Source organism: Cucurbita moschata, unplaced genomic scaffold (genome assembly GCF_002738365.1).
Source record: "Cucurbita moschata cultivar Rifu unplaced genomic scaffold, Cmos_1.0 Cmo_Scf00001, whole genome shotgun sequence".
Classification (NCBI taxonomy): Eukaryota; Viridiplantae; Streptophyta; class Magnoliopsida; order Cucurbitales; family Cucurbitaceae; genus Cucurbita; species Cucurbita moschata.
In genome coordinates this window covers 629,205-639,495 of record NW_019268517.1, presented here as the reverse complement: position 1 = coordinate 639,495, position 10,291 = coordinate 629,205, and the positions used below count along the sequence as shown (strand labels likewise).

The 10,291-nt window shown below is 37.1% G+C and overlaps 2 protein-coding genes across 6 annotated transcripts in view; one reads left to right on the top strand and one right to left on the bottom strand.

Moving 5' to 3' along the window:
* Positions 1-2,514, bottom strand: part of LOC111446401 (probable serine/threonine-protein phosphatase 2A regulatory subunit B'' subunit TON2) — a 6,682-nt gene extending 4,168 nt beyond the window's left edge. For both annotated transcript variants that reach the window (XR_002711060.1, XM_023085216.1), the window contains exons 1-5: positions 2,154-2,514; positions 1,253-1,344; positions 968-1,030; positions 769-867; positions 154-312 (exon numbers count right to left, since the gene is read on the bottom strand). Coding sequence is in view for 1 of the 2 variants with exons in the window: in XM_023085216.1 (XP_022940984.1) it covers positions 154-312; positions 769-867; positions 968-1,030; positions 1,253-1,344; positions 2,154-2,292 (552 nt within the window). In the remaining variant the exon portion in view is untranslated. The remainder of the gene's footprint in view (positions 1-153; positions 313-768; positions 868-967; positions 1,031-1,252; positions 1,345-2,153) is intronic.
* A 759-nt stretch (positions 2,515-3,273) lies between these two features.
* Positions 3,274-10,157, top strand: LOC111443752 (GTP-binding protein OBGC, chloroplastic). Of its 4 annotated transcripts, none has more exons than XR_002710569.1 (8): positions 3,274-4,399; positions 6,121-6,394; positions 6,739-7,027; positions 7,129-7,282; positions 7,795-7,903; positions 8,771-8,904; positions 9,181-9,259; positions 9,964-10,157. XR_002710569.1 is itself a non-coding variant. In XM_023081660.1 (7 exons), exons 1-6 carry the CDS (start codon positions 3,306-3,308, stop codon positions 8,861-8,863), a joined length of 2,013 nt encoding a protein of 670 aa, XP_022937428.1. In that variant the 5' UTR covers positions 3,274-3,305; the 3' UTR covers positions 8,864-8,904; positions 9,185-9,681. The 4 variants fall into 4 exon arrangements, 2 of the variants coding, with proteins under 2 accessions (XP_022937428.1, XP_022937427.1); XR_002710570.1 differs by having other exon boundaries at positions 9,185-9,259; positions 9,964-10,151; XM_023081660.1 differs by lacking the exon at positions 9,964-10,157 and having other exon boundaries at positions 9,185-9,681.
* The last annotated feature ends 134 nt before the right edge of the window (positions 10,158-10,291 follow it).

Below are 10,291 nucleotides of genomic sequence, written 5' to 3'. Positions count from 1 at the left end.
AACCCTTGTCCTAAAAAAACATTGCAAGGAAAAAAAAAAAAAAAAAAAAAAGCATGACAACTATTGACTTCTAAGTGCAGATTATTCCATCATTTATACTTCCTCATACATTGATATGGAAGAATACCGTTAATCCTTAGGGTCTAAACTCACCGTTCTCATCACATAAAGATAGAAGGGAAGGATTGCAATTCTTCCGGACTCATCTTTCTCAAACTTCATGAAATTAGAGGGACTGAAAAATCGCCGACATTTAGGTCCTATTTGCTCAGCACATACTGAAGCAATGTGGCAAAAATCTTCGTAGTTCATCTAAGAAATGAAAAACAAGAGAACATGTAAGCATTACTACAGATCTAGCAAAATATACTGCAGTCACAAGAGCTCAAACAAAATAACCAGAGGTAAATTACAGTTACAAGGACAGAATCGTAATCACAGGATGTTAATTACCATGTACAATTGTTGCCTTGAACCATTAAATTAACGTTTTCCAGAAACAAAAAATATGCACTTTAAAATGAAAAAAACAATCCTTTCAGAACACACACAATCTTAGGCTGCTAAGCAAGCTAATACTATTGTACATGTACACTTCTCCTCCAGAAACGTTGCTAATATATTAACCTATGCAGTCATGTCTGGCAAAGCTTCCAATAGCAATCCTAAGCGATATGCAAGTTGCTATATGAACTTCAGCTCAAGGAATATAGCAGATGTAAGCTTATGTGGCATGTTGCCGAAAATATCAAGCCAGAAATATATTACCTTTTCTGCACCAGTTGCATCATCAATTACACAGTTTTCCCTCAGGCAAACCCACATTGCATCTAGATCATCAGCATTTAACAGAAGATCTGATTGTTTCTGCACATCAAGAATGTGTGGTGCAGAAAACTCAATATTTGTGCTCAAACAGATAAATCTATGGAACATCCATCGTGCAAATGGATAAGGGTAATTATACCTTTAGGAAACGATACTTGGCAAGTCTCTGAACCCTGTGGCTGATGGATCCCTCCTCAGGTTTCTAAAGAAGAGAAAAGCACAATTCAATGAAACAAATAAAAATAAATGGCACAGCCAAGCTCTGGGTTAGTATATCTTCTAGTCTGCAAAATTGCATCTCTTCTATCATGATGTCAACAATACATTAGGACATGATAAAGCATCTATTTTTCAATTTAAAATCAAAGTACTAACTATGCAGCCGAGTTTACTCTTAATACATGTAAACTATAATTACACATGCCTTCTTGTAAAAACTTGGGATTGTACCAGCTTCAGCAGTTTTCCGTTGCTTCTCTTTGAAAATATCAAGTAGAATTTTTTTTGTCTCAAGCTCTACAAAAAAGAGGGGGGAAAAGAAATTAGGTTCCCCATTTCATTGTCATACTTCTTCTAACATCAACAATAGTTTTTCAGATACACAGTTGATCAAGGTGTAACAGCGGTAAGAGTAGGAGGGAAAAAAACAGAACTTATCATTTAAATGTATATAGCGGGGGAAGGAATTGCTAATTGCTAGATCATAATCAGAATTTCCTTGACGAACCCTAGCCAAAAAATTTTTTTTAAAAAATTCTAAAATAAAATAGATCCAAGAGGAAGGATAAGTATCAAGAGTCTCCAACTCTACTCGATGAATTCCTAAAGCAGCAAGAACATGTGCATATGGACATGCATGCTTAAAAGGGCCAAAGTAGAAGATTAGGGTTACAAAGTAGATTAAAGGGTTCATCAAGTAGCATACATTCACCTTTGATCAATTTTCTTCGGTGGCTCTAACAAAAGATGGTATGCAATTTAGGAGCCATGCATTTGCTGATTTTTTTGAATTAATTCAATTTTCAAGAACCCAGATCGACTAGAAATAGCCATTGCAGGGCTTGATCTGTTCAGATTTTTATGCCTCTTCAGATAAACTGAGCACTGGATTGTATCGTTTGTTCCTAAATACTGAATACTCCACATTTTACAACAAAAAGTTACAGATTCAAAGTATTGAAACAACTTCCTATTATCTTTCAGCACAATTAAGTTTCGTTGCAGCCATAGTTCAGGAAAATCAACCAAATCAGAGAACATTTCCGTAAAACAAAGGAACACTAACAGAGAGCAAGAAGAACAAGAAATATGGGGGAAACACGAACCCATCAAAGCTTCAGATCCCAGCCCGGTACCGGTTCCGATGTATCTCCTGAGGTTCCTCACCCACAGCATAGACGAAGCTGGAGGTACCTTCCGTTGCGGGGCCTCATGGCCTTCGCCGTCACTGGAACCACTATACATAGTTGAGCAATAACCACCGGTGCTCTCAAGGTACGCAAACAACTCCAATTTGGAATGCGACTTCAATTGTCCGATTCAAGACGCCTCTCAGCCGCCGGAGAAGCTCGAGTGAAAAAACCCTAGCTCCGATCGAGCCGCACGCAGGTTGGTCGAAGGTGGTTCACGATTGAATGAACTCGGTGATGATTTTGTTTCTGTTAATTTACTCGCCACTTGGGAGATCTCTCTAAATCTATAACAATTATCAACCCAAGGGCCTCGTTATTAAATTGTTTTCAATTTAACCTCGCTATTCTTTCAAAATTAACACAATTGCCCACTAAATTTCAATATTCCAAAATTTGGCCTCTTTCTTTTTGTCTTTTTCTAGCTTTTGTCACGAGCCAGCTATTTATTGTTTGAATTATAAATAATAATAATATTACATAAATAATATATATACAAACTGTTTTATTTTAACTCTCAATTTTAGTAATCAAAATATACTTAATTCGTGTCGTAATATAAATGTTTTTCAATAAAATTTAAAATTATTTTAAACCGTCAATTCAAAATTATTATTTTTTAATTAAATTTGATTGAATAATAATATTAATTTTTACGTAATAAAAGATCTTCTATAAATTTATAGAATAAAGGTCGATATAGACGATTTTATTAAATAACATAAATTAAAACAATTTTAAGTTATATTAAAGTATATTGACCGAAATTAAATAAAACTCATATCAAGACAATATTTTTAATGTTAAATAAATAATAAAAAAAAAGAATTACCCAAAATATAAATTTCAAGAATTCGAGGGCCGAAATGCAAAACCACCGCCAGCACAGTCATTGGTTTAAAACGACGTCGTAGTGGTGAAGATTGGGTTATTAAGATGACGTTCAAGTGTAAGGACACGTGTCGAAAATTGAATGGCTGGAAAAACCCCTTTCGTAACCGCATCTCAAACCCCGCGAAGTTGAAGTTGAAGTTGCAGTGCAAATTTGCCGCTTCATCGGATTTGGAAATGGCTGCCATTTCAATTTGCTTTGCTCCGCAAGCTCTTGCACGGCCCAGAATTCGAAACCCTAGAAGAATACAGTCGCCCAAGAAGCTTCGAGGGAACGACAAGCTTGATCGTAATAGCGTTAAGATAAGAACCAATTCGAAGGAGTTATCTTCCATTGGCGTTGAAGCCACTACCTATACTCGCCTCCCTCCCAGGGAAGACTTCGCTCTTCTTAGCTTTGATTCCCCGTCTTTTGATTCTACTTCTTCTTCTTCTTCGAAGGTTTCGTCCGAGGTGAAGCTTTTGGATTCGGATGTTGCGATAATTGAGGAGGAAAATGATTTGGATTCTTTGAACTACGAAGAGAGGGAGGAAAAAGAGGAAGGAGGATTGGATGGGAATTTGGGTTTTGGGAATGGCTATGGGAAGTTTGAAGTGTTTGAGGGGGAGTATGACTCTGAAATGGAGGAGTATGGCGATGATAGTGAAGTGGAAGAGGAAGAGGAAGAGGAAGAGGAAGAGGAAGAGTTAGATGAGGAAGGAGAGAAGGTTTTGGCATTTAGGAAGGGGAGATTTGTTGATACTGATGAAGTGGAAACCTATTATGATGGTGCTTATGAAGCTGGCGAAGAAGATGTGAAGGAGAAGGGGCTGCCAGCAGTAATGCGGTGCTTTGATCGAGCGAAAATCTATGTGAAAGCTGGAGATGGTGGCAATGGCGTTGTGGCATTTCGGCGCGAGAAGTATGTGCCGCTGGGTGGCCCTTCAGGAGGAGATGGAGGGAGAGGTGGGAATGTGTATGTTGAAGTTGATGCGTCAATGAATTCGCTATTACCATTTCGAAATGGTATACATTTTCGTGCAGGAAGGGGTAGTCATGGGCAGGGGAGAATGCAAAACGGGGCGAAGGGTGAGGATGTGGTGGTGAAGGTGGCCCCTGGAACAGTGATCAGAGACGCATTTAGCCAGGAGATTCTGTTGGAATTGTTACATCCGGGGCAGCGGGCTCTGTTGCTGCGCGGTGGACGAGGTGGAAGAGGCAATGCATCATTCAAATCCGGGTCAAATAAGGTTCCGAAGATTTCAGAGAATGGAGAAGAGGGTTCAGAAATGTGAGTTTTTATGTTCTTCCTTTTTTGTATGATTTTTTGAAAATGGTACCTAATGCTCTTGTTGTGTCTCTCACCACACGAGCACGCATATTCTTAATTGTTTTGCACCCATTTTTAGTAATGGTCGTTTGTTCAAATGCTTCCTCCTTTGTGCTTGGAGACTGCCCGTGTGAGGGCGTTCTTCTTCTTTTTCAAACAATGAGGATAGTTAAGTTGAATGTACTCTTATAATGGTCTCGCTAGGTGAGTATGAAACTAAGAGTCATGTGGATGAAGGAAAGGGATAGCTACACGTGTTTCTTTTATAATTTCTTCAATTTCAGGAAATTTGAATCTCTCTTGCTGATAGTAATGATAGCGTGACTACTGGGGACAAGGAGATGGAAAAGATGGTCATCTTATCCACTTCCTTCTATGCTCATTCCTAAGTTTTTAAGCTATTTGTTGAGGGACTAGATTCGCATCCTTAGAGGGAAAGTTTGAAGAGGCTTTTCATTCTTGGGAGATTAAGGGCTGTGTTTAGTTTACAAAGTTTCAAGGTGTCACATCCTAATGGTTCCCCTTGGCCTATATTTGGGTGATTGAAAAATTACTAAGCTCCAGCCCAATTTATTAGAGGTGGCTAATGAGTCTTTTCAATTTATTAGAGGTGGCTAATGAGTCTTTTCAAAGTGGTATAATCAATGTGAATATGAGGGAGACCTACATTTGTCTTCTTCCTAGCCAACTAATCTTTTGAGAAATCTCTACCACATCAATGCTAAGGCTTTGGCAGATAGAATGAGGAAGGTATTAGCTCATACTATTTCTTCTAATTGGGTAGGTCTGTGGCTTAAAGAAAAATTATGGATGAGGTTCTCATTGACACAGTATAGAGTTCATTAGGAACCTAAGGAATTTAAAATCAATAAAAAAAAATTTGCTTTTCACAATAAAACGTTGAAAAGTTTGAGGATCATTGAGTTGAGATTTTCTTGATGAAGTTTTGTTGAAGAAAGTTTTTTTTTTTTTTTCTACATAGCCTACAATCACTTGAGTTGAGATTTTCTTGATAAATTTTTTGTCGATGGAAGACATTGTCCAGGGGTGTGGAGAGTGGTTTAGCCGAAGGCTTGATGGTGGGAAAAATGGGTTCCTTCTGATCTTTTTTCAATTCCCGTTTTGAGATCTGATTGAGAAAAAAAATACTTAAGCTTGCTTAATGAAGAGCTTTATTTATTTATTTTGTTTTATTGTTCCCTTAAGTGGCATACTGATTTTAGTCATGTCTACTTGGAGTTGTATTACACTTCACTTCCTTTCCATCTTTAAAGATCCTTTTCCCCATTTGTGCTAACTTGAAATAATAATGAGGGATTCTATGGAAGATGGGGTGGAGGGTGTTAGCTCTTATTAGTTTGGTGGGAGCTAGTGCCTAAACCTTGTGAGGATGTAGTTCGGGGTTGGGTATTTTGGTTCTAAAATATTCAATGTTTTTGCCCCGAATGGACATGCCATTTTCCCTCAGTGTGAGACGCATAGTGATGCAAGATCATTGAGCAAAATGGGTGATGCCATTCTAAGGGATAGGATTGAGATGAGGTGGGGACAGGCAGTTCTAGGAACTCGTTAAAAACTATTTCCCATAGCTTAATGGAAGTAGTTTTCTTATAGAAAAACAACTTATTGTTGTCTTATGAATGGATGATTATTTGGATAGGAGTACTAACTATTTTCTTCAGGTGGTTGGAGTTGGAGCTAAAGCTTGTTGCAGACGTTGGAATCGTCGGGGCACCAAATGCAGGGAAAAGCACACTTTTGAGCGTGATAAGTGCTGCCCAGCCAGCCATAGCAAATTACCCTTTTACTACCCTACTCCCAAACTTAGGTGTTGTTTCTTTTGACTATGACTCAACTGTGGTGGTAGCAGATCTTCCAGGATTACTTGAAGGCGCACACGAGGGGTTTGGCTTAGGCCATGAGTTTCTACGTCACACTGAAAGGTGTTCTGCACTGGTACAAATTCATATCCTATAGTTTACACTTGATTTATAATCCTTTTGGTGAGTGCTGATTAATCATAAAAGTCCTATTCTTAAATGGGGATATCTATTCGCATTTGTATATGAAGCTAAATGATAAATTTACCTTCTCCAAGGCTTTGTACATTATAATATTACCTCACAATAATCCCTTGATCTATTGGAATGATGCGAAATGTCATAAATACCTCTTCTACAGTGTTTTATGGAAAATGAAACTTCAATCTCTTTTTCCATATTTATTTTTTCTTCAACACTTGGTGGCATCGTAATGTATAGAAGGCTAAAGTATCTTTATTTTCCCTTGTGGAGTTATAGGTGCATGTGGTCGATGGGTCAGGACCACAACCTGAATATGAATTTGATGCTGTTCGTTTGGAGTTAGAGCTCTTTAGCCCCGAACTAGCTGAAAAGCCCTATCTTGTTGCCTATAACAAAATGGATCTTCCTGAAGCTTACGAAAACTGGCCAGCATTCAAGGAAAAGCTTCAAGCTCGTGGGATTGAAACTTTTTGTATGAGTGCCGTACAAAGAGAGGGCACTCATGAAGTCATCAGTGCTGCATATCAGTTACTAAGGGAAACTAAAGAAGCCAGGGAATTTCAAGGTCATATAACTTATTGTTCCCAGAAATTTTCTCTATTACATAAATCTTCTATTGTTTATTCACAATCAATAAGTTGTGTTAACGAACTCTGTCCATTTTAGGTGGGAAAATACCAGAGAATCTGGACCATGTGGCAGATAGAATACACAAGCAACGTAGTGCTTCTATTGATGACTTTGAAATTGTTCGTGATAGCGGTTCCTGGCATGTAGTTGGATCTGGTTTACAACGATTTGTTCAGATGACAAATTGGCGGTAAGTTAATCTTCACTCATGAATTCGGTATCAATAGATAGGTTTAAGTTTCCATCGCTTCCTACCATGCAACTAAGAGTAAGAGTATTTACATTAACCGAGTTTTATTAAGGAACAAAAGTAAGCTGGATTTTCCTACTAATGGCATAATCCTTCCAGCAGATTTTGGAAAAAGGAGGGGAAAAAAAAAGTATGTTTAAAAGATGTTTTATAGTGCTTTCCCGTAAAGTTGAAAATTGCACACAAGAAGCTCCTCTACCCTTTTTTATTAGAATCGATAGCCCCTCTTTCTTTTTAATTACTTTGCTAAAGAGAAAAAATATCTTAAAAAGTCCCTTTCCTTTCTTCTGGAGAGAGCTCTCCCAAGATGTTGTTTTGACTTTCTTTCGAGTTAAAATGTTGCTAGGCTGTTAAATCATGTATCAATTTCTACACTTCCTCTTATCCTCCTTTTCATTTCTATTCTCCTTTTTGGTTTATGGTCATTGGACTTAATGTGCTTCGTGCAATAGTTACATGGAGTCCGAAAGAAGGTTCCAACATGTCATGGAGGCATGTGGTGTCAACAAGTCTCTCAGAAAACTTGGCATCAAGGAGGGTGACACGGTATTTGTTGCAGAGGTATATTTCATGCTTCATTTTCTTGCTAGATGTTACTTCGTTTTTTATTTTTTAATTTAATTGGCTCAGCCTAGCACTTTTGTCATTAGTTCATAGCAATGCTGCACAAAACTCACATAGTTGCATACATGAAATACATACCAAAGATCATGCAAAAGCAAAGACAATTTTAGTGAGTACATGACCTAAAGCAGAAAGTCAATAACCTTCAATCTTCCTTGTTTTGCTCTAAAAAAGTTATTTAGTCTCTCTCTCACTAAATAACAAATAAGCTTCTATTGTTGAGATTTTGATGGTTCAATCATCCTTCTAAAACATCAATATCAAGCAATTAACAACTCAATAACTTTATCTTCTGTATTCATCATTTAAATAAACAGTTACCTAAATGTGGTTATGTAAATTTGAGGGTAGCTTATGACTCCACAAATCAAGGAACAAATGTACACAATTGCTTGTCTTAAGATTTATGCCACAACTGATGAATGATGTTCAAGGTAAAGGATTTAGGTTCGCATCCTCTTTACACCACATGCTAGTTATATACCATATGCTACAGCTACATATATCACTTGCATTTCCAATTGTATCTTAGAAACTCTCTAGCTATGTTTTTGGTGACAGAAATGAAAGCTAACATGCCTGAAGAAATTAATCAACTGCCTAATGATTAAAAATAGTTGATTACACGAGAAAATTAATATAAAGAAGATAAAGTAGAAAAAATACAGGAAATCTATCACATCCACACTGCATGAGTTCTCTTTACTATGTATTCTTTTGAATGTAGCTAATTGGTGGGATTTATGGATATTGAGATGAAAAAAACTTGGACATCCGTTACTTTTTTGCTTTGTTTATCTTCAGATGGAGATGATCTGGCATGATTCACCCAATAGCTCTGGTCCATCTAATATGAAGAAAAGATCAGATTCTGTGAAATGGCCAGAGTGGAAGTAACTCGCCTTTGTTTGCTCACTGGTAGCTTGATGCTGATAACGGTAGGTACATCGTTGGAATTTGCTTGCTTTGAATTGATATTGTTTTAAGGAACCTATGAAATTTACTCTAAATTTGAGATTAAGCCTGTAATATATTTCATGCTCAGTGCTGTTGCCAGTTCCATCGTTATTCTCTAGAGCTAATAGCTACGGTTATTAACGTTTCAGTAAATTTATACTGGTGCTATCTTTATTTCTATGGCATGTTGCAAACTTTCCATTGCGATTTATGATGGTTGAGAAGCTTTGACCTTCATGTTCTTTGCTTAATGGTAGGAAGGATGAATTTTCTCCATGGACCAGATGAACAGCCTTACACATCCAGGAGATCCGAATGGAGCAGCACTATTTTATGGTAACCTTTGCACCCAACTCTCAAACGCTAAATTAAATGAGTAGAAAGGAGATCGAATATTTCATGAAAATTGCGGTCGAGTCGATCACGTACCATAAATAGACACAGCATAGACTTCGTAAAGTTTATGTCAAATTAGAGTGTTGTTACATAACTGTTGCAGTTGCAAGGTTCTAGGCTGTTTGATATAAAGTGCTGGTTAGATTATTCGTTGTGTAACCATCATATTCTATGTGTAAACTATGTAGAAATAAACACTGATCTATCAATTTTCTCTCTTTTTTTTATTTTTATTTTGTGCAAGGCTTCATAATAGACAATCTAAGAACATAGGCACTCAAATTAGAAAATGAATTAGTGTTTGTATTGAAAGTTCAATAACCCTTGTATTATTATAACCTATATTGTTTCGTTTATCTCTCACACGAGTGTCAATAAAAATTGGTGCTTGCCAAGATAAAAGAAGGAAACGATACCGTCGATCTTGATTTATCGACATTTTTAACATTTAGTTTTGTTGTTGCCATATTTTGAGTAGGATAATGCCCTTGACGCTACAAAATTTGAAGCTTAAGTTATAGTTGAAGGGAATTTAGCATAAGATTTTCTTATACGAATTAGGAAGAGCTTAGGAGGTTGAAGAAAAGTATTTATATGACTTTCTTAGAGTTTTTGTCTAACTTCTTTTTGAATGAAATCAAAAGAGGATCTAGTTGGACTGGACCAAGATCACTCAGCATGGGCGCACGGGGACTTGGGATCTGCCCCTAATTTGCAGTCTTTCTCTGGTTAGTTGGTTTACTTCAATTCATACTTCAACTCTCGTTTTGTTCTGCATTTAAATTCTTGCCTTATTTTGTTGTTCATCTTTTATATATTTTATTGTTTGTTTGTTCTCTATCATTTTTCTAAAAAAATTAAATAATTATCGAACAAGTCTAAATCGAAACTCGACGTAGAAAACGAAAGACTGTTACGAATACTTGACAAGCAAAGCAAGACCACCGACCCCCCCCCCCCCCCCCCCCCCCC